The following is a 21668-nucleotide window of genomic DNA, read 5'->3' on the forward strand; positions in this document are numbered from 1 at the left end:
GTTGTTTACAATTATAAATCGCTTAATCAAATGAGTTATAAATGCTCAATTATCAACTGATGATTTTTAAATAAATGTAAGGCGTCTAGTGTTGATAAGCAGACACTGCTTCTTGACTATGAATTTTTGAACTTACATTTTGAAAGCCATGTGTTTTAGATTTACATACAAAGAGCATACTATAAATTGAATAAAATACGTAAAAGAATCGTGTAAAGCTCTATAACTTAAAGGAAAGTGGTAAATAAGATGAAACAGGGGCGTACGCAATAATTTTATAAGCGGTGTCGAAATTTATTAAAAAAACGAGAATAATAACTTTAATTATCATATTTTTAAACGAAAAATAGCCTCAATATGTTAGTTTTGTTGAGTTTTAAGCTAGAAAAAGTTCCGGGTTCAATTCTACTTCATTATAATTTTTAACTACAAAGGCTCTCTCAAATATTTACAAAAAAAATGTAATAGTTAAGCTCCAAACATTTGACCTCTTAGAGCAAAATCAAACACATAACAAACATGTCAAAAGACAATTATTGTCAAATGATGTTATTTTATCGTACTTATCCGTTTGCTCACAGTATTAATATATATACTTAGTAAAAAATTTCAATGAAGCAGTGCAAGTGACACTGCTTTGCTAAAGGTGCATCCGCCCGTGACATGAAATGAATTAAATTGATATGAAATTCAGTAATGCTCTATCTACAAAATGTCTAACTTATAGCCTTCCTGTTGTACTTCCAATTTCTTTAAATTCGATATATCCTACCTGGATCATGGAAATTAACCCCAAAAAAATGTGATATGTAATGAAATTGTACTTGAGATATCTTGGGTATAATAAATATTTTGTTTTTGGTTGTTGAGGCAAAGGCATCAATCAGAATGACATCACTAATTCTAACTCCCAATTTTCCAGATAAAACTGAATATTGAAGTAGGATAAGTATACTTTATCCCCAACCATCTTAGGATGTTGTCACTTGTCTGCAATCTGCCGGAGCCGCTAGACAAATGGCATTACATCTATATACTGAGATGCCTAAGAATGAATCATTCAGCATTAGGACCTTTGCCATCACCATCCGGTTGAATTTACCTAGTTTATCAATCAATTCTCAAACAACAGAGTGACTACTTTCTTTAGCTAGCACAAGTATTGAATTTTGATCTGTCCATTGACCGGCTATGTAACATACTTGTGTGCGACAAGAAACCTTAACTCGCATCATGAATTAAAACAAACATGACATAAAAACACATACATAAACGTTGACAAAGCATAAAGACTTAACTAATCTGCAATTTCCAAAATGCTCCAATCTATAAAAACATATCCAAATTACCAAGGCCAAAAGTACTCATGAACAAAAATTTATACATCAGTAGTTACTGGTAAATATAGTACTTTAACCAGTATGATTCTAATTCAAGCCAAAGATTTCAAACGCCGGTTGATCCAAAGCCTCCAGAGCCTCTAACTGTCGAGTCTAGATCATCAACCTCCTCAACATCTGGCACTATGATTTTCTCTATGATCAATTGAGCAATTCTGTCACCAATTTTCACTTCAAAATCAACATCACAATGGTTGAAAAGAATAACACCAACTGGTCCCCTATAGTCTGCATCAATCACACCTGCCCCAACATCTATTGAATGCTTCCAGGCCAATCCTGATCTTGGAGCTATAAAAGAAAAAATCACGAACTAATAAGCCCCTAATCCTCTAGAAAATTTAGCATGAAATATCAAAATATCCAGCCTATAATAGAAATCGAGATTTTACCCTGATTAACTTCTTACTACAACTAATGGATTATCAAACTAAATCATTTTGCCACTCACATTTATTCAAGAATGTTGAATACAACCTTATGTGTTCTCGTTTGCCCCATTTTTTTTCTTTTATATTATTATTATTATTATTATACAAGTCTTGTATCAATCATCTTTTCTATTTTCTATTTATGTGTTTGGTATTGATGGAAATGAAAGAGAGAGAAAACAAGAATATACCTATACGGGCATAGGTTCCTTCAGGAACGGCAATACTAAGATCTGTGGGTACTAGAGCCTTTCCCCTTTTAGGCACTTTTGTCTCCGTTGCACTGCACCAGAAGTAGGGAAAATATGGAGTAAATAAAAATAAATTAGGAAAAAGTTACAAATTCCCAAAATTGATTATACACCAAATTGAGGAAAAGGTCTAGTTTTGTGAGATAGGTACATTAAATTCGTCAAAAAAAAAAGGGGGAAACCTGGAGAGATCGTAGCCAGCAGAAAGAGAGGAGCCTCTGGAGGGTAAAACGGCATTATCTGAGAGCTTTTTGACGAGAAAGAAGGAATTGATGCCATTTGCAGCCATTTTTAGACGTGGAAATGGAAAAGCTCGAGAGGAAGGAAAAATTGCAACTGTGGTTTAATTTGCGGAAGAAGACTGGATGTATAGGTTTATTAAAGGGGTGTTTTGGTTAGGAAATGTGGAATAGCGCCAAAAGTTCCCGCCATTGCGACACACGTATCGATTAAAAAAGAGAAAAAAAAGTAAATTCTAAATGGTGATAGTGTGATTTATTTTATGTTACGAATAATGCAATGTAGCATGTTATAATATGTTATTATTTTTAGTAGGTATGTAATTAATATTTATCGTAGAAATTTATTTATAATTAATTAGAACTTAATTCACAAAAGGAAAAAAAATAAACATAATATTTGTATGGATGAAAAAAATAAACCCTCTATTCTCAAAAGAATGATATTTTTTAGATTTTAAGAGTCAAACTTTTTAACTTTTACCATGATTTTAAATACAAAATCTGTAAGTTTTTTGAAATAAAATATTTGTATTTGAAAACTATATAAAAAATATTATAACTCGCAAAACTTAACAATTTAAACTATCTAAAAGGTATGTAAAAAATCGTAATCAAATAACAATTTATATGAGTCTCGAAATCCAAAAAGAATAAATCTTTCTAGGACAAAGGGACTAATATGTTTACAAGAAAATAATACTTCGTATTATCTCATTTCTATCAAATTTGTAGGGCCATTTGTTAAAATTATACTCCTTCTGTCCTAATTTACATGATACTTTCCTCTCTCTTTTTTTGTCCAAAAAAGAATGAGACATTTTTATATTTAATAATGATTTAATTTTTAAATGTCCGCTTTATTCTTAATGAGATGATATATAGCCATAAAATATATATGATTTACTTTAGAACACAAGTTTCAATAATCTTTTTTAAATTCTGTATACAGTCAAACACCTACACATAAACTGAGACGGAGTGAGTAACCAATTGTAATAGATCAATTTTTTACATGATAAAACACCAAAGTTGTATCAAATAACTATAGTTTTCGATCGCATATAGAGTGACAAGTAAACATAAATATCATGGTCACATCACATTTAAAAAACATTTCCTCTTCAAATTCTTAATCCAAATTCAATATACAAGCACATCCAAAAGAAAAAGTCACAAAAAGTTTTTTTTCAAATACATAAGTTTAGGGCCTCCCATCTCCACCAAAATAGCTCTTTTCCTGTCCCAACAATATTAATCCATATAACACAAAATCACCCACCACGTGTTTACCTTTTACACTTTCCTCTTTTGTCGACGCTTCTTATGCATAGAAACTATCTTTTCCATGCGTACTTTACGCTATATCAACCTTACTTCCTTCTCTTATACTATACTAAACGTTAACACCATTTACATACAAGAGGTGTTACATATTTCCTCAAAAAACACCTACTTAAGTAATTCTTGAATTAAGATCATTAGAAAATGAGCCAAGAACAGCCAAGGAGGCCAGAAGAAACCGTCAAAAATGAGGATCTTGTGGTAGATGTTCAAGGAGCGCTTGCTCGGAAGAAAGCTGTTGCTGAGTCAATTGGTGGACAGGTTAATTCTAAACTAACATGTTTCTCACCTTTTTTGTTATACTTTTTCACCTATGTTTCATTTAATTTTTTCTCACTATTCTTAAGCCGAGAGTCTATCGAAAATAAGGCCTCTACCTCTCTAAAGTAAGGGTAAGGTCTAACTACACATTACCCTCCCCAAACCCCATTTATGGGATTCCATTGGATATGTTGTTATTGTTGTTTCATTTAATTTTTAAGAGTGGTGATCGGATATTTGATCATAGCTATGTTCATAGCATAGCTAGTACACACACATCAATGTTCTATATGCTAGTGATCAGTGGCAGAGGTAGAAGCCAAATGATGCCGCTGAACCTAGTAACTTTTGCTCAAATGATGTATTTGTGTTAACATATTCATCAAATATGTAGACAATTTAAATTTAAAATCCAATTATTTGTACTTGAAATTTCCGTTCTAAAATTCAGAATTTGAAGGTTGAAATATTAGTCTCGCCTCTGCTAGTGATCAAACTGATGTTGATAGTGATGGTTTATTTTTCCTGCTCTTTTGGATGGTGTTCATCAAAAAGTCTCAATGCAAGGGACGTTTGAATTAATATTTCAATAATTATGCAAGTTAGTAGGGACAATTTACTGCTTAATTTTCTTTCTTTCTTCAAAGAGGTATTACAAATTTTATTTACTGGAACAATTGCATTCACGAACTAGTACGTGATTTTGTAATAAGGAACTTCTGTTTTTGTTCGGTATATGATCTATCATCTTAATTATTTGGGAAATCCAGGAGTAATTAAGCATAGAGCGTGACACTAAATCAATATTTTTCTTACCTTTTTTTTTTAATGTGACCCGTATTTTAAAGGTACTTGGGCAAGACAAAAAGGCTCCACTTAGCTCAGAATCAGTATCATCAGGAAAAACAAACATTACCATAGGTGAAGCCCTTGAAGCCACTGCTCTCACCGCCGGAAACAGGCCGGTGGATTACAGCGACGCGGCGGCGATACAGGCCGCAGAAGTGAGAGCCACCGGACGTACCAACATTATCCCTGGTGGAGTTGCTGCTGCAGCTCAATCAGCAGCTACTCGCAATGCTCGTGTTACCAAAGAGGAAGAGAAAACAAAACTGGCTGAAATCCTCGCTGTAAGAATTCTTTAAAGTGTCACCATCTGTAAGTTAAATCCTATTTTCCATAGTCGTTTTCACCATATGAAAATTATGGTGTGGATTCATTCCCATTCATCACCCCTCATGCCGAGATTCGAACATTCTTTATCTGGGTTCCACTGTTCGGTCTGGAACGTGCACAATCATGGACCGACGGTATTTCCACCCCCTTCAATTGGCCCAGGGCCCACATCGGCCAAGGGCCTGACTCTGATACCATGTTAAAATAAGCTTTGGGCCTAACTCACACCCCCAAAAGATAGCTCCAAGGGAGGATTGCCCAAGCCTTATTAGGGGTGAGCATCGATCGGTTCGGTTCGGTTATGAATATTATCGGTTTACAAATTTGATATACCGATAACCGAACCGATAAGATATCGGTTATCGATCATTATCGGTTCGATTATCGGTTTACCCGATAAGATAACTCAATCTAAAGTTAAGCAAAAAAGAGAAGACAATTCATTGGAGTTAAGCAAAAAGAAGAAGAATTCACATAGAGTATACTACCCATTTTTGAGTTCTGTCCAGTGGCCACAACTAGAATTGTACTAATTCCTCAACAACACTTGTCCAAATACATTAATAATAATACAAAGTAGTAGCAATTTCACCTTAAAATTAACAAGTTCAAACATATAGTATTAACAGTTCAAATTCAAGTTAACAAGACAACAACTACACAATCCTTATAGGCTTCACCAAAAAATCAGTGGATAAATACTTATCAAACTGTAACAATTCCCACAAAATGTTCCAAGGCATTAGCTGCCTCCTCCGATATGATAACAACAATAGTTGATTTAAAATTTTTATTTCACACAATACCTGCACTTCCACAAGCATTGAAGCCCTCAAACGATCCAAGATAAACTGGATGTTATTTGTCAAATGTCTAACCTGAAAAAAGAAACAATAGAGCAAGCCCTATATGAGGATGAATTTTGTTATAGAAATTAAAAGTCTAATGTATAAGACTAAAGACTTATGGTAGGAGTAACTAGTAAGGTCTATGAAAAATAAAGATAAAGCAACTGAAGAGTGCGGCTGAGAAAGAATAGGAGAGAATGAACTGAAGCCCTGACATATATATACTTAAGGGTAAAGTCGTAATTTTATTAATTCTTATTGGGTTATGGGTAACCCATTAACAAAATTGGCAAACCGAGGCCCGAACCGATAACCCAATAATGAAAAAATTCTAAACCGTTACCGAATCGTTAACCCAATAACCCGATACCGATAATCCAATAAACAATTAACGGTTCGGGTTATCGGTTTTACCAGATATATGCACAGCCCTAAGCCTTATAAGAAGACCAGCGGTCTCATCCCGGTCCGATGTGAGATTCCTCCATTCATCAAATTGTTTTTAACTGTGAGTGACAATGTAAAGAACTTTTATATTAGTAATGCATTTTCACTTGTTGTAACATGTAAACTGCCTTATTTTTCAAGTTACTAATCTGCTCGTTTTATATTTGGCAGGACGCGAGTGCAAAATTACCAGCAGATAAGCCAGTGACACGAAAAGATGCAGAGGGAGTGATAGGTGCTGAACTGAGGAATGATCCAAACTTGTGCACTCGTCCTGGTGGTGTGGCTGCTTCTATTGCTGCTGCTGCAAGGCTCAACCAAAGTCACACCACAACCAGCACCAATAATCAAAACAGCAACAATCTCAAACAAAAACTAAACTAGAATGACCAAGTACACTACTGTAATATCTAATCCTGCATTTTCTTCTCCATTTTGACATTTTCTCCGGTGCCTTCTTTCCAGACTTTAAATCTTTCTTTTCTTTTCTCTTTTAAAAGTATAACCCCATTTGGTGTTTTCTCCTGCCTTTTTGGTCAAGGAACTATTACAAGCCCTCATTGAGGCTTAGCTTACAGGATTGTAATTTTGTAGTGAATAATACTTGGAGAATCTGTCTAGTCAGTTTCTCTTCCCTTCCCTCTGTGCAAGGGTTCAAGAGCATTTGAAGTTTTTTTTTTGAAGAGCATGTACTTTTTCGCTTCTGACTCTTGTGCATGTCCAGGGAGTTGGTGATGTTTTGTCATTAGTCACAAATGTATGCTTTACACTGTACAGGAGTAATTATCTAGTTCCAAGCAGTTTGCTGGAAAGCTTTCACTTTCCCTTACAATCTGAAAAGTGTTTCATTCGTTATTAAAATAGCAACTCTTTCTTTCTTTCTTTTTTCGGTGACAAGTGTTGCGCAATACTTGCAAGAAATTATTTGTGTCCCTGCCTTATGTTGGAATATATACCACAGCGGAAGCAATAACAGAATCTTATTCACGTGTAATCTAAACAATTAGCACGTATGGAGATTTTAGGATTACCTCTTGAGCGTAAACACAATAAATCTATGTCGTTCTCCAGTTACTCAGTTGAAAATACACTAGCAGATTTCCACAGTCTTCTACTGTATTACCCAAACAATAACCGAAAATAGAGAATTTTGGGTGGGCAAAATTCTAGTAGAAACCGCAGTCAGAATCATGTAAAAAACGTCCAGCCCTTATATCCACATATATAGTTGCATTTTTTAGGTCAAAACCGTTTTCAAAACCTGTTAGGTTTCCTTCTCCCACTAAGTGACGGTTTCCATGTTTTCTTTCCCACTAAGTAACAGTTTCCACTATTTTCTATTATTTAGGCACAGTAGGGACTATAGAATTTAATTAACAATGCTTCCTATTATGATATTAATTTCGAAATTCTGAAACTAATTTCCATCATAATAAATTACGAATTATTCCACTAAAAATTCGTAATTGCACTCCTTAGTTCAATTTCGAAATTCTTCCATAAAACCTTATTTAACTCCTCATGTTAAGATTCAGATACTAATCAATCAAATTAAATTACTGACTATTTACTTTATTGATTACTTCCTTTAGACTTACACTTAACTTATTTCATGTGTCGGATACAAAATCACCAGCCGGGTTTACACATGAAAACTTATAAGCTTTCATAAAGGAGTATCATCAATCTCAAAATCGAGACTTGGATTCCATCAACTAATTATTACTTCGCCAATGTATATCATTGTTATCCAATTTACCAGGCTTATTGACTCGCGAAAGAATCTCGCCTTTTAATAAATCAAAACAACAAGTGACATACACATATAATAATAATTATATCAGGATTAAGAGTATAAGTACATTAAATGGACTAGAGAAATTATTTTATAAAGTCAGTATAAAATACTCATCTCTACTTGATCCGTTCAATACATACAAAATGTACTAGCACAAGAAGTTGGAATTAAACCATTCCCATAATCAAGATAAATTATATTTAATCTTGTGCTACAATCATTCCGATGATTTGTCCAATTCCATCATTAGATTGTGAACATTAACTTTTATGTCTTACAAGAACCGATGATTTAATCTTCCGTATATAAGCTAAACTCTATACACTAAATCATCTACTATGTAAGCAATGGACGCACAAACCAACACATGATCTATTTAAAATGAAACTTTATTGAATTTAAACAAGTAAATAAATAATTGTTCATAAAGAATACTATAACAATACGCATGGCTTATAGTATATTCTAAACCAAAAGTTTTAATCGCCTTATCAAAACAAGTGTTCCATGCCCTAGATGCCTGTTTTAGTCCATAAATGGACCTTTTAAGCTTACACAACATGTGCTCTTTGCCACTTTCCATAAAACCGTCTGGTTGCATCATATAGATGCACTCATCAAGACTTCCATTAAGGAAAGTTGTCTTGACATCCATTTGCCAAATCTCATAATCATAATGAGCAACAATGGATAAGAGAATCCTTATATACTTAAGCATGGCTACCGGCGAGAAGGTTTCCTCATAGTCAATCCCGTCTTTCTGAGTAAACCCTTTCGCTACAAGCCTTGCTTTAAAAGTTTGTACTTTTCCGTCTACACCTCTCTTTTTCTTATAGATCCATTTGCATCCAATGGGTTTAACCCCATCAGTTGGTTCTACAAGATCCCAAACCTGATTAGAGTACATAGACTACATCTCTGATTTCATAGCAGCAACCCACTTATCGGCATCCTTATCATGTAGTGTTTGGTCGTAATTGACAGGTTCGGAGGTAGGCTCCTCAGGGATCCTATCATATGATTCTCCCAAGAGCGTGTAACGAACTGGCTGTCTTATTTCTCTCCCACTACGACTACGCACTACATCAGTTGCAACTACATCACGTTGATTTTGTGGTTGAACCACAACATCATCAGGAACCTGAGTCTCCATGCTATTCACAGGGATATCAACGACTTCTTCCTGTTGTGCAGTCTGCTCAATATGACTCCCACTACTTTGTGGTAGTATGACTGCGAGCACTTGTTCTTGTGGTACATTAAGTCTATTGACATTTCTCCCACTACTAAAGTGCAATGGTATGTCAAAATCGACTTCCGGGGTTTGGATATGGTCGTTTTGATTTTCAGATGACTGAGTTTCCATTCCTTTGCTAAGTTCCTGTAAAACGAGTTTACTTCTAGGAACATGGTTCATCAAATAGTCCTCCTCTAGAAACTTGGCATTTGTGTTAACAATTACCTTTTTCTCTTTAGGACAATAGAATAAACCACCTTTCGTCCCTTTTGGATAACATATAAACACGCATACATCCGTTCTTGCCTCCAATTTATCCGTTTTCCCCTTTAGCACATGTGCCGGACAACCCCAAACTCGAATATGCCGCAGATTAGGCTTGCGCCCAGTCCACAATTTTGTAGGGGTCAAGGGTACTGACTTTGAAGGAACTAAGTTCAGAACATAATTCGCCGTTTCTAAGGCATGTCCCCAAAAAGACGAAGGCAAATCGGAATAACTCATCATTGATCTAACCATTTCCATAAGAGTCCCATTTCTTCTTTCAGCTACACCATTTTGTTGTGGAGTTCCAGGTGCATATAATTGAGATGTAATTCCACATTCTGATAAATAACCAATGAAGTCCGTAGAGAGGTACTCCCCACCACGATCAGATCGTAGTGTCTTGATATGTTTATTATGTCGTTTTTCAGTATCAGTCTTGAATTCTTTGAACTTTTCAAAACATTCAGACTTTCGACGCAACAAATAAATATATTCATATTTTGAGTAATCTTCTGTGAAAGTCACAAAATACTCAAAACCAACTCTTGCTTGGACATTCATTGGACCACACAAATCAGAATGAACTAATTCTAATTTATCACTTGCCCGATTTCCTTTTGAGGGGAAATTTCGTTTTGTCATTTTCCCTTCTAAACAAGATTCACAAGTTGGTAGTGCCTCCACTTTCAATGAACTTAAAGGTCCATCCTTGACCAACCTGGAAATTCTGTTCAGATTTATATGAACCAAACACAAGTGCCATAAATATGTTTCACTCAATTCAGAAGAACGTTTTCTCTTCCTTGGTAAATCAACATTATTCAATTCTTTAGGTGGTAATGGTTTAGGAATAGAGTCAACAACAAAAAGACCATTAATCAATGTAGCCAAAGAGAGATAACGCTTATTATGAGTAATAACACATTTATCAACGTCATGACAATTAAAATCATAACCATCTCTCATAGCGCTAGAAACCGAAATTAAATTCCTTCTAACGGAAGGTACATATAATGTGTCTTTTAAAACTAAAACTCTACCACTACCAAACGAAATACTAATATTTCCTAATGCTAAAGTTGGGGCTGCTGAACTGTCTGCTTGATAAACATTGATTTCTCCTTTACTTAGTCGACGCGTTACCTGAAACCCCTGCAAATAAGTGCAGATATGATTAGTGGCTCCCGAATCTACACACCATGACATGGTAGAAACAACCGCTAAAAATGTTTCAACGACAAGTAGATGTAAATCACCTGGTTTATTTTTCAGCTTGGCCAGATAAGTTGGACACTGCTTCTTATGATGCCCGGGCTGCTTGCAGTGATAACACTTGCCCTTAGCCTTTTTCACACCAGCAGTCGCGCCACCAACAGAGGGTTTTTGAGCCTTTTTCTTTTTCTGCCCGCCTCTCGGCTTAGAAGAAGAACCTGCCTCAAAATTCAATGCCACAGGAGGAGCTTGGGACTTGATAATAGTCTCTGCCGACTGCAGCTCATTCAACAATTTCGCAAGGGACAAATCCATTTTGTTCATGTTATAGTTCATGCGAAATTGCTGAAAACTGTCAGGCAAAGTCTGCAGGATCATTTCAACCTGCGTGTCCTTATCAATGTTAGCTCCAAGGACCTCCAGTTCATTCAGAAGACTCATCATCTTCAGAACATGGTCCCTGACCGATGAACCTTCAACCATTTTGGTATTCAGAAGGGCTTTCATGGCAGTCTGCTTAGCCGCACGATTCTGATCTCCGAACATTTCTTTGAGATTTTCCAGAATGTCATAAGCAGACTCCATCGACTGATGCTGATGTTGCAGAACATTCGACATGGATGCCAAAATGTAACACCGCGCCATCTCATCAGCCTTAATCCATTTCTGGTAAGCCTTCTGTTCATCATCTGTGGCATCATCTCCAGGTTTTTCTGGACACACCTCATCGAGCACAAATTTGTACTCTTTAGCAATTAGAACAATATCCAAATTTCGTTTCCAATCAACATAATTTGGACCATCAAGTTTGTTTTGGGTAAGAATGGCAGTAAAGGGATTAAAAGCAGTTATTGTTAATCTGGGAGACATTAAATATTTAAATAAATCAAATCAGTTTGTATTATGAACATTAAAATTCAAAACACATTATATATATACAATATATGCACCTTGAACAACAAATTTCGATGGGAAAGAAGCTATTCTTGCAATATACATATATAATGACAGATTTTCACTCCATAAACTTAAACATGTCATACTCAGATGGAGAGTAAACTGTTAATTTAAGCCAAGTGAATATCAACATTCAACATATATTAGTCCCATTGAACCAACATGCATACTCAGATGGAGAGTAAATACAAATAATCAATGACTAGTATAACATAGTGATTATTCATAATATTTTTATCCGATATGGAAGAAGACCTACGTCAACGTGTAAAAACATTATATCACTATTTTTTAAGCCCGGGGACCAAGGGAATTGATCCCCACAATTACTGGAATTAAAAACAACTAAAAAAAAATTCAGAATTTTAGGAAAACAGCAAAAACACCATCTAAACGACCCCGAACGCCCAAAAAATGACTTCAATCATGATAAAATCCATGAGTATTGCTCACTAGGCCGTTTCGCATGGACCTGCCAAGTTTCAGGTCAATCGGAGTCCGTCAACTTTTTGACCTCCGATTTTCTGCCCTAATTCAGCAAAACGTGTTTTTCCGTTTTACATGATAAAATTCAATTTTCAGATTATTCTAACTCAACATCACCAATATTAAAAGGATACATCAAGTTTTCAGAATAATCAACACAACCCATAACAGATAATCACACCAAAAAACAGTGCAGGTTTTCAGAAAAAACAAACTTTGCATGTAATTCAAAACTTGCATATAGAACATGATATTAATCCTTATGGTTTATCCTAATTATTTAATTAGATGTGAGTAAGCTCTGATACCAATTGTTGGAATATATACCACAGCGGAAGCAATAACAAAATCTTATTCACGTGTAATCTAAACAACTAGCATGTATAGAGATTTTAGGATTACCTCTTGAAGCGTAAACACAACAAATCTATGTCGTTCTCCAGTTCCTCAGTTGAAAACACACTAGCAGATTTCCACAGTCTTCTACTGTGTTACCCAAACAATAACCGAAAATAGAGAATTTTGGGTGGGCAAAATTCTAGTAGAAACCGCAGTCAGAATCATGTAAAAAACGTCCAGCCCTTATATCCATATATATAGCTGCGTTTTTTTAGGTCAAAACCGTTTTCAAAACCTGTTAGGTTTCTTTCTCCCACTAAGGGACGGTTTCCACGTTTTCTTTCCCACTAAGTAACAGTTTCCACTATTTTCTATTATTTAGGCATAGTAGGGACCACAGAATTTAATTAACAAGGCTTCCTATTATGATATTAATTTCGAAATTCTGAAACTAATTTCCATCATAATAAATTACGAATTATTCCACTAAAAATTCGTAATTGCACTACTTAGTTCAATTTCGAAATTCTTCCATAAAACCTTATTTAACTCCCCATGTTAAGATTCAGATACTAATCAATCAAATTAAATTACTGACTATTTAATTTATTGATTACTTCCTTTAGACTTACACTTAACTTATTTCATGTGTCGGATACAAAATCACCGGCCGGGTTTACACATGAAAACTTATAAGCTTTCATAAAGGAGTATCATCAATCTCAAAATCGAGACTTGGATTCCATCAACTAATTATTACTTCGCCAATGTATATCATTGTTATCCAATTTACCAGGCTTATTGACTCGCGAAAGAATCTCGCCTTTTAATAAATCAAAACAACAAGTGACATACACATATAATAATAATTATATCAGGATTAAGAGTATAAGTACATTAAATGGACTAGAGAAATTATTTTATAAAGTCAGTATAAAATACTCATCTCTACTTGATCCGTTCAATACATACAAAATGTACTAGCACAAGAAGTTGGAATTAAACCATTCCCATAATCAAGATAAATTATATTTAATCTTGTGCTACAATCATTCCGATGATTTGTCCAATTCCATCATTAGATTGTGAACATTAACTTTTATGTCTTACAAGAACCGATGATTTAATCTTCCGTATATAAGCTAAACTCTATACACTAAATCATCTACTATGTAAGCAATGGACGCACAAACCAACACATGATCTATTTAAAATGAAACTTTATTGAATTTAAACAAGTAAATAAATAATTGTTCATAAAGAATACTATAACAATACGCATGACTTATAGTATATTCTAACACCTTAATCTGTTACATAGTTCCAATAAGCAATGTTGCAAATTTATGTTCCGTTAAAGAATTTGTAATGTTAAGCTGGTAGATTTTCAAAAACTAAGGAAGTTAAATACCCGCAAAAGATAGCTTGAGGGGGAAATGTAACTGAAAGCAAAAACAAGAGGTTAAAAGGAGTAGTAATTGTCATGTAAATTACAAAGAAGACAAGCAAAGCTTAGACTGATGATTGATGAAGTCCAGCCTCAGGAATAGCCTCAGCTGGTTGCCCAGCCCAAGAGCTACTGCTGAGCCCATAGAGACTGGAGCCACGCCTGGAAGGGCGAACCAAGGAACTCAGAACAAACCAACTGTATAGCTCAAGAGAGGTTGATAGCCGTACACGAAGAAATAGTTATTCTTTATACCTTTCGCATGGTAAGACAATTTGTATTTGTGAACAATAGTTCACCTACTTAGGAGGAAACCCTTAGTTGTATTTTCTATTTAACCACTAGTTACAACATGTAACTTCCTTCAGTTCCCTATCACTCAAGTCCAAAGAAGCATAAAGTTACTCAAACGTCATGTTAGCCACCTCTTCTCGGATAGAATCAAACAGCACGGTGGAGAGATAACGCTCCCCAAAACTAGGGAAGATAACCTGCATATAGAATTAAAATACAATGCTTAGCTGCAAGCACCTTTGTATGATGCGTTTCCATGCTTCTAGTGGCACATGTCATATACGGGAATTTGAAGTCAGATCAAGTTAGTATCACCGGTTGGCCTCTGTTTTGCAAACTCGGATGCGGATTCTAAAAATTCCATCATATATAAGAAGAGCCTGAATAATGCTTAAGCACAGATTCGTATGACAGTAAAAAATAATACTTACCCATTCTTATCTAGTAAATGTTTACAGCAACATGTATCTAAGCATACAATATGACTTCCTATCATCTTCTTCGTGTTAAAATATTCAGCTGCTTCTTTCTTCTATAAGAGGTGTCTATTCAATTTTCAAGCATTCTAGTTCAGCTAAAATAGATTTTTCCTAGGTATAGATCATACTCCTATCCAACAGGTAAAAGTTACTCTCCTTTTTTTTTAATTAAGGATAGCGGAACAATTACTAGAAAATTCCAGCATTAACCTTCATGCCGAGTACTACGTCGCATATGGAATGAACCAGAGGGAGTACAAAGTAAAATACTCCTGCTTAGAGTAGAACAGTCCATGAATGAATAACTGTATAGGAAAGAGAGGAAAAACGGAAAAGAAAAGAAAACAGAACCAACTAATACACATTCATCCCATTAAATGAATAATTAGACAGTGAGAAGTTTCAAGGAAACACAGAAAGAGTGATATCAGCTTACTGAAATAGATCCAACTTACCGTAATGAGTTTCCCAGCGTTTTCTGGCTTTTTTGCTACTTTTATCGCTGCAGCAGCTGCAGCCCCCGAGGATATTCCTACCTGAAAATATTCCAGGAGGAAACTGAAGTATAGTTGTGATCATATCAGAATGCACATGGTAAATGAAACAAAGGACAATGTGTGGACTCAGAAGGATCCTTATGGACTGGTGAACCTACCAGCAAACCTTCTTTTAATGCAAGAAGCTTTGTCATTTCAATAGCTTCATCACTAGATACCTGAATACAAATAAAAGCAGTAGCTGTCATCATACCAGGAACTATAGCAAGTAACCCCGGTGGAAGCCAAACGAATTTACTTTGGCGGGATGCTTTGTGACTGGGCTGCCCTTTTTTTTAGAGAATGGATATTTTTCAGAGATAGAGCTAGCTGGAAACTTTTTATATTGAAAATTCGCGAAATACTTTATCCTAAATATATATCTGGCTTATGTTCCCATACATTATATCTATGCTTATGTGAGTCGCAAATGCATTAGTTTTAGTTCAACCAAATTGATATTGTCAGTCGGATCATAGCAGATTCATCATCTGATTACAGAGTTATCTGTAAGATACAGAGGCTTGATAGAATAATCTTGTACACATTGAGCAGAAATTTAAATGTTTATAAAATTGGATTGCTATTTATATGGTTTACCGCCTTACTTGAAGAACTTCATCCAGGATGCTGAGATCAAGAACGGCTGGGACAAAACCAGCACCAATTCCTTGGATTTTATGTGGCCCTTTAACGATAACACATTTAATTACACGGATCAGTCTATGACAAATAATAATTCACAGAAGTAGAGATGAATACAGACTGCAATGCAAAGCAGTTTATTCAATGAGGGTATAGAACTAAACTAATGACTTTCTATATTTAGCTGGATATTCTGGAAGACACAGAAAGAGGGAAACTTTTCGCAGCAGAAAAGTTTGGATGAAAATATGCAGTACTTGGTCCTTAACAAAATAGCTTTATTAAGCAGAGGAATAGTCCAATTAGTGCCAGAATACAGTGCATGCCGGAGATACCTAGATAATAAATATAAGAGGGTAGTGCAAATATTCAAACGACGTGAATGAGGTAGCGTTTGGTGTAAAAATTATACTTAAGTAAAATAGTACAAATATGATATAAGGTATCTTTATCAGGAGATAGTGAGATGTGCTAGTGTTTCGTGTTCACGGAAAGATGCATCTTTAAGAAAGAACAAAGAGATTTTGTGCTCAATTCCTCAACTAGTATCTGCAATTATGAAAATTATAGCACAGCTCCAATCAATTTGATGCGACAACTCGTATGAGCAAGACAATTGACTGACCTTTTTGTCCTCCATTTAGAACTGCATTTTCGGCTGGTTCTATACCATATACCTGGTTTGCACGCAAGACAAAGGAAGGAAAGAAAATGAGAAATCAAGACAAAAAGGAAAAAGAACATTACCACTTTTCCTCCCTCTTTTGTCAACCCTCTCGATACCACTTTTGTTTTCCATCGCTCCACTCACAAAAAACCTAACCTTTATTTCTGGATTCTTCTCCTTAAGGAACCTTCCAGCTCCCGTCACTGTGCCTCCAGTTCCAATCCCGGCAATAAAAATATCAACTTTCCCTCCTGTGCCTTTCCATATTTCTGGTCCAGTTGTTTCATAATGGATCTAAACATGGATGCTTGATAAGCATGATGTTTCTATAACAAATGAACAAGTTATCTGTAAAGGAGATACCTTTGGATTGGCAGGATTCTCAAACTGACGAAAGAAATGACAGTTTGGCGTCCTATCTAGTATTTCTTCAGCCTTCTGAAGCACACCATCTATACCTTTGGCTGGATCTGTGATGTATAACTCAGAACCCAAAGCCTTAAGAACAATCCTTCTCTCGAGACTGTATGATGCTGGCATCACTGTCACGAGTTTGTAGCCACGAGCTGCGGCAATAAATGCAAGACCAATGCCGGTATTACCACTGGTTACCTCAAGGAGGACTGTCTTCAGCCGCCATTATTTCAACATTTGAAAAAACAAGGAAGTCATTAAGTTCAGCCTTACAGGCAAATAATCTTTAAAAGCACAGGGAATCAGAAGTAAAAGTTTCCATCTCTCTTAAGACAGGAATTTGAATAACCTTGTATTAAGAGAAATGGGCATACATGAAAAATTACGTTGAGCCTATTTTAATCATCACATCAGTTTTTGTGAAGAAGTATTTGGGAATCATATAAAAACTCTTCAAGCTGTTACTATTTCCTCCTAATAGGTATTCTAACACGAATTTCACCAACCTTTCCAGGAGTAATCAGGCCCTTATCTTCTGCGTCTTTGATCATACTGTATGCCATCCTACATATCAGTAACTGAGGTGAAAATTTCTGTAGATTTTTCAAATTCAGATAAGAACAATGTACACACTAGAAACAGGAAGAAAGATAAGTTCCTAAGAAGAAACTGGATCAGGCGGTTGAAAGATAACCTGTCTTTGACACTTGAGCACGGTTCCATTGACTCCAACTTGGCTGCAATTTGGGCAACACAACCTTCCACGATTTTGTTGAGATATACCATAGGGGTGTTTCCAATAAGCTACATCGCGAGACAAAAAAATGAGATGATTCGATACTTAAAAAAAGATGTAGAGAGTACCAAGAAAAATCTCAGAAAGGGAACTACTTCTGTGACATCCTTCGCAATATCACTCTTCTCTTCCATATTTTCTGGCTTGACTTGCTGCAACGAGAAACAAGAGCTAGCTAAGGTAAGAGCTACACACAGTTAAAGATAGGAAGAAGAGAACAACTTATAATGGTCGATGACCCACCGAAGTTGACGTAGATGATGAGAGATCTGACAAGTCAAACAGTTTTTTCAAAATTATATTCTAAATTCATTTATATACTTAAGTATGATTTCCTGAAGCGTCAAAATATTTAGTACCGATTGGTTTCTTGAGAGTATTAAAAAGTAAGGTATTATTTAAAAGCTTACACATAAACATATGTACATGTTAAGGTTATCCCTTGACATTTAACAAAATGTAGGGCTTGACCAGTGAACCACTAAGTACTTAACATAATGTGGTGTCACTTTAAAATAAATATACGTAAAATTATTATTTTTCCATATTGCACCTACGCGAATTTTGTAAAATTTTCCGGGGAAGCGCAGGGGCATAACCTAAATCCGCCCCTGGACACAAATGGCAAGTAACTTTGACAACAGACGAGAAATCACAAATGTTTACTCGAAATCAAATGCCATGAATTAACTTTTGTGGAGACCAAATGATATATCAGAGTAGAATACAACCCATTACAACGAAGGACACAATTAGTTCTGTTAATTGAAATGAAAACCATAAACTCCTCAAGACTGATAACAACAAATGAATATTATGAACAAAACGTGATACTAAATATCAGCTAACATAAAATTAACATCAAATGCAACTAAGGTAGCATGCAACTGAGGAGGAACCCAGATATTTTCCACAAGAATTAGCATAAAATTAAGATAAATTACATTAGGAGCTGAAAACGGCCAAAAATGAAAACCCCAAAGTAATTTGAAGTTATAAAAAGAAAACAGCAAAGAAATGACTTGGAATGGAACTGAATTAGCAGACACCCACTTACATAAACCAATAAAGCAGGGCCTTTTCTGAAGAATTCAACTAGTTAAGCAGAAATTTAGAAAGTTAAGAAATAATTCAAGAACCCAATTTGGTTCTTTAATTTTGTGGTTATGGGGAGAAAAAACATTACCTTGTGGATGCTTTGAAGTAAGCTAGCTTCCTTATCTTGAGATTCTGCAAAAACACATATGAACAAAAGACCAAAATGGGTGTATTAATACATTATTATGTAATGTGCATGCCGGGGCGATCTACCACAAAAGCTATCCACCTGATTAGGAGGTTGGTGGAACAGTATAGGGATAGGAAGAAGGACCTTCACATGGTGTTTATTGATCTGGAGAAAGCGTACGATAGGGTTCCTAGGGAGGTCTTATGGAGCTGCTTAGAGGATAAAGGGGTCCCGATTGACTATATTAGGGTGATTAAAGACATGTATGATGGAGCTAAGACTCGGGTTAGGACAGTAGGAGGTGACTCTGAACATTTTCCAGTTACTACGGGGTTGCACCAAGGGTCTGCGCTCAGCCCATTCCTATTTGCCCTGGTGATGGATGCACTGACTCATCATATTCAAGGGGAGGTGTCATGGTGCATGCTATTTTCTGATGACATTATTCTAATTGACGAGACACGAGGCGGCGTCAACGAGAGACTAGAGATTTGGAGACATGCTCTTGAGTCTAAAGGTTTCAAGTTGAGCAAGACGAAGACGGAATAACTCGAGTGCAAATTTGGAGTTGAGCCGACGGAAGCGGGAGTTGAAGTGAGGCTTGACTCTCAAGTCATTCCCAAGAGGGGTAGTTTCAAGTACCTTAGATCGGTTATCTCGGGGAGATTGACGAGGATGTCACACATCGTATAGGGGTGGGGTGGATGAAGTGGAGGTTAGCGTCGGGAGTCTTGTGTGACGAGAAAGTGCCACCGTTACTAAAAGGTAAGTTTTATAGAGCAGTGGTTAGGTCTGCCATGTTATATGGAACTGAATGTTGGCCGGTAAAGAACTCACACATCCAGAAGATGAAAGTAGCAGAGATGAGGATGTTGAGGTGGATGTGCGGGCATACAAGAATGGATAAGATTAGGAATGAAGATATTCGAGAGAAGGTGTGTGTGGCCCCCATGGAGGACAAAATGCGGGAAGCAAGACTCAGATGGTTCGGGCACATTCAGAGGAGTAGCACTGATGCACCGGTGAGGAGGTGTGAGCGACTGGCTGTAGTGGGCATGCAGAGAGGTAGAGGACGACCTAAGATGTATTGGGGAGAGGTGATCAGACAGGACATGGCGCGACTTAGGATTACTGAGGACATGGCCCTTGACAGGGAATTATGGAGGTCGAGTATTAAGGTTGTAGGTTAGGGGAGAGTTGTGAATATTTCTATAGCACAATAGAGTGAGAGTAGCCAGTTAAGAGTTGGACTAAGAATGTCATTGGTCGTCTATTGATGCAGGGCTTTACCTGCTAGTTTTACTATACCAGCCATCTTTTTCGTATTTCGTATTCTGTATTTCATATCTATTGTATTGCTGTTATTTTATTATGCATTTTTATTATGCATTTTTATGGTACTAATATATCGGCTTCTGTTGCTTTTGAGCCGAGGGTCTTCTGGAAACAGTCTCTCTACCCTTCGGGGTAAGGGTAAGGTCTGCGTACATATTACCCTCCCCAAACCCCACTTGTGAGATTATACTGGATTGTTGTTGTTGTTATTGTATTATGTAATGTGCAAGTTGTCCAAAATATACTCATATTTTAAAGTGGAGAGGGCTCAGTATATAGTTTATTCAATTTTCAATTGAATGAGTCCTCTTTGAGACTTTGACTAACATCGTATCATAAATAAAAATGGCGGGTAACAAACAACAACAAAAAAATTTTGTTCAAAAGATAAACATATATTGCAATTAAATTAAGCATACAGAGAGTTGATGCATAGACTGCATCCTACTAGAATACACTCTATTAGATACTTTCTCCGGTCCAAAATAAGTGATTTTTTGGATGTTTTCACACAGATTAAGAAATCCGCCTTTTAGCATTAATTAGCAATAGAATTGACCATATTAACCTTTACTATCTCACATAAACACTCTTAACACATATTCCAACACTGTTTACTCCAAGGACAATATAGGAAAAAAATAATTAATTCATTCTTGAAATCTGGAAAAATCACTTATTTTGGACCACAAGAAAAAGGCCAAAAAATCACTTATTTTGAACCGAAGGGAGTAATACACAACTACTAGATAATGTGTCATTACACAAACCCCTAGTATTACTATTATCATCTACATCTAACTTGCATCCTTTGGCAAGAATAAAATCCACTTGTTTTATTAAAAAAAGTAGAATTAGACTTTTCGAACATTTAATCCCTAGGTATCATTTTATATGATACTTTTACTATTTGGGAGTTAAATAAATTTTTTTCTTAATTACGTTTTTGTCACTTAGATTTAGATGTAATTACAAATAATAATGACTTATGGTACTTCTAAATGTGTAGCTTTTATTTTGAAATGGATTAAGAAATAACTTATTTTTTTTCATTCATTATTCAATTCATTTAGAATACAAACTATATTCTAAAGGAATTGTCATTTATTATTATTATTATTATTATTATTATTA

General features: G+C 35.7%; 3 protein-coding genes across 6 annotated transcripts; 1 reads left to right on the plus strand and 2 right to left on the minus strand.

Moving 5' to 3' along the window:
- Positions 1-1288: 1288 nt before the first annotated feature.
- Positions 1289-2447, minus strand: LOC107759974 (deoxyuridine 5'-triphosphate nucleotidohydrolase). The gene is made up of 3 exons (XM_016577989.2): positions 2265-2447; positions 2023-2114; positions 1289-1691 (listed from the first exon to the last, which is right to left on the minus strand). The coding sequence occupies exons 1-3, from the start codon at positions 2369-2371 to the stop codon at positions 1447-1449; spliced, it is 444 nt and encodes a 147-aa protein (XP_016433475.2). The 5' UTR covers positions 2372-2447; the 3' UTR covers positions 1289-1446.
- Positions 2448-3730: 1283 nt separating this feature from the next.
- Positions 3731-7037, plus strand: LOC107759975 (late embryogenesis abundant protein 47-like). The gene is made up of 3 exons (XM_016577990.2): positions 3731-3926; positions 4775-5056; positions 6569-7037. Exons 1-3 carry the CDS (start codon positions 3810-3812, stop codon positions 6779-6781), a joined length of 612 nt encoding a protein of 203 aa, XP_016433476.1. The 5' UTR covers positions 3731-3809; the 3' UTR covers positions 6782-7037.
- Positions 7038-14324: 7287 nt separating this feature from the next.
- On the minus strand, positions 14325-19488 carry LOC107759972 (cysteine synthase). Of its 4 annotated transcripts, none has more exons than XM_075217704.1 (12): positions 19344-19488; positions 19158-19201; positions 18067-18123; positions 17870-17979; positions 17682-17739; positions 17125-17388; positions 16918-17055; positions 16720-16771; positions 16058-16137; positions 15565-15628; positions 15369-15445; positions 14325-14631 (listed from the first exon to the last, which is right to left on the minus strand). In XM_075217704.1, the coding sequence occupies exons 3-12, from the start codon at positions 18103-18105 to the stop codon at positions 14542-14544; spliced, it is 972 nt and encodes a 323-aa protein (XP_075073805.1). In that variant the 5' UTR covers positions 18106-18123; positions 19158-19201; positions 19344-19488; the 3' UTR covers positions 14325-14541. The 4 variants fall into 4 exon arrangements, with proteins under 4 accessions (XP_075073805.1, XP_075073804.1, XP_075073806.1 ...); XM_075217703.1 differs by lacking the exon at positions 19344-19488 and adding an exon at positions 19299-19323; XM_075217705.1 differs by lacking the exons at positions 19158-19201; positions 19344-19488 and adding an exon at positions 19029-19152.
- Between the last annotated feature and the right edge of the window lie 2180 nt (positions 19489-21668).

Source organism: Nicotiana tabacum, chromosome 7 (assembly GCF_000715075.1).
Source record: "Nicotiana tabacum cultivar K326 chromosome 7, ASM71507v2, whole genome shotgun sequence".
Lineage (NCBI taxonomy): Eukaryota > Viridiplantae > Streptophyta > Magnoliopsida > Solanales > Solanaceae > Nicotiana > Nicotiana tabacum.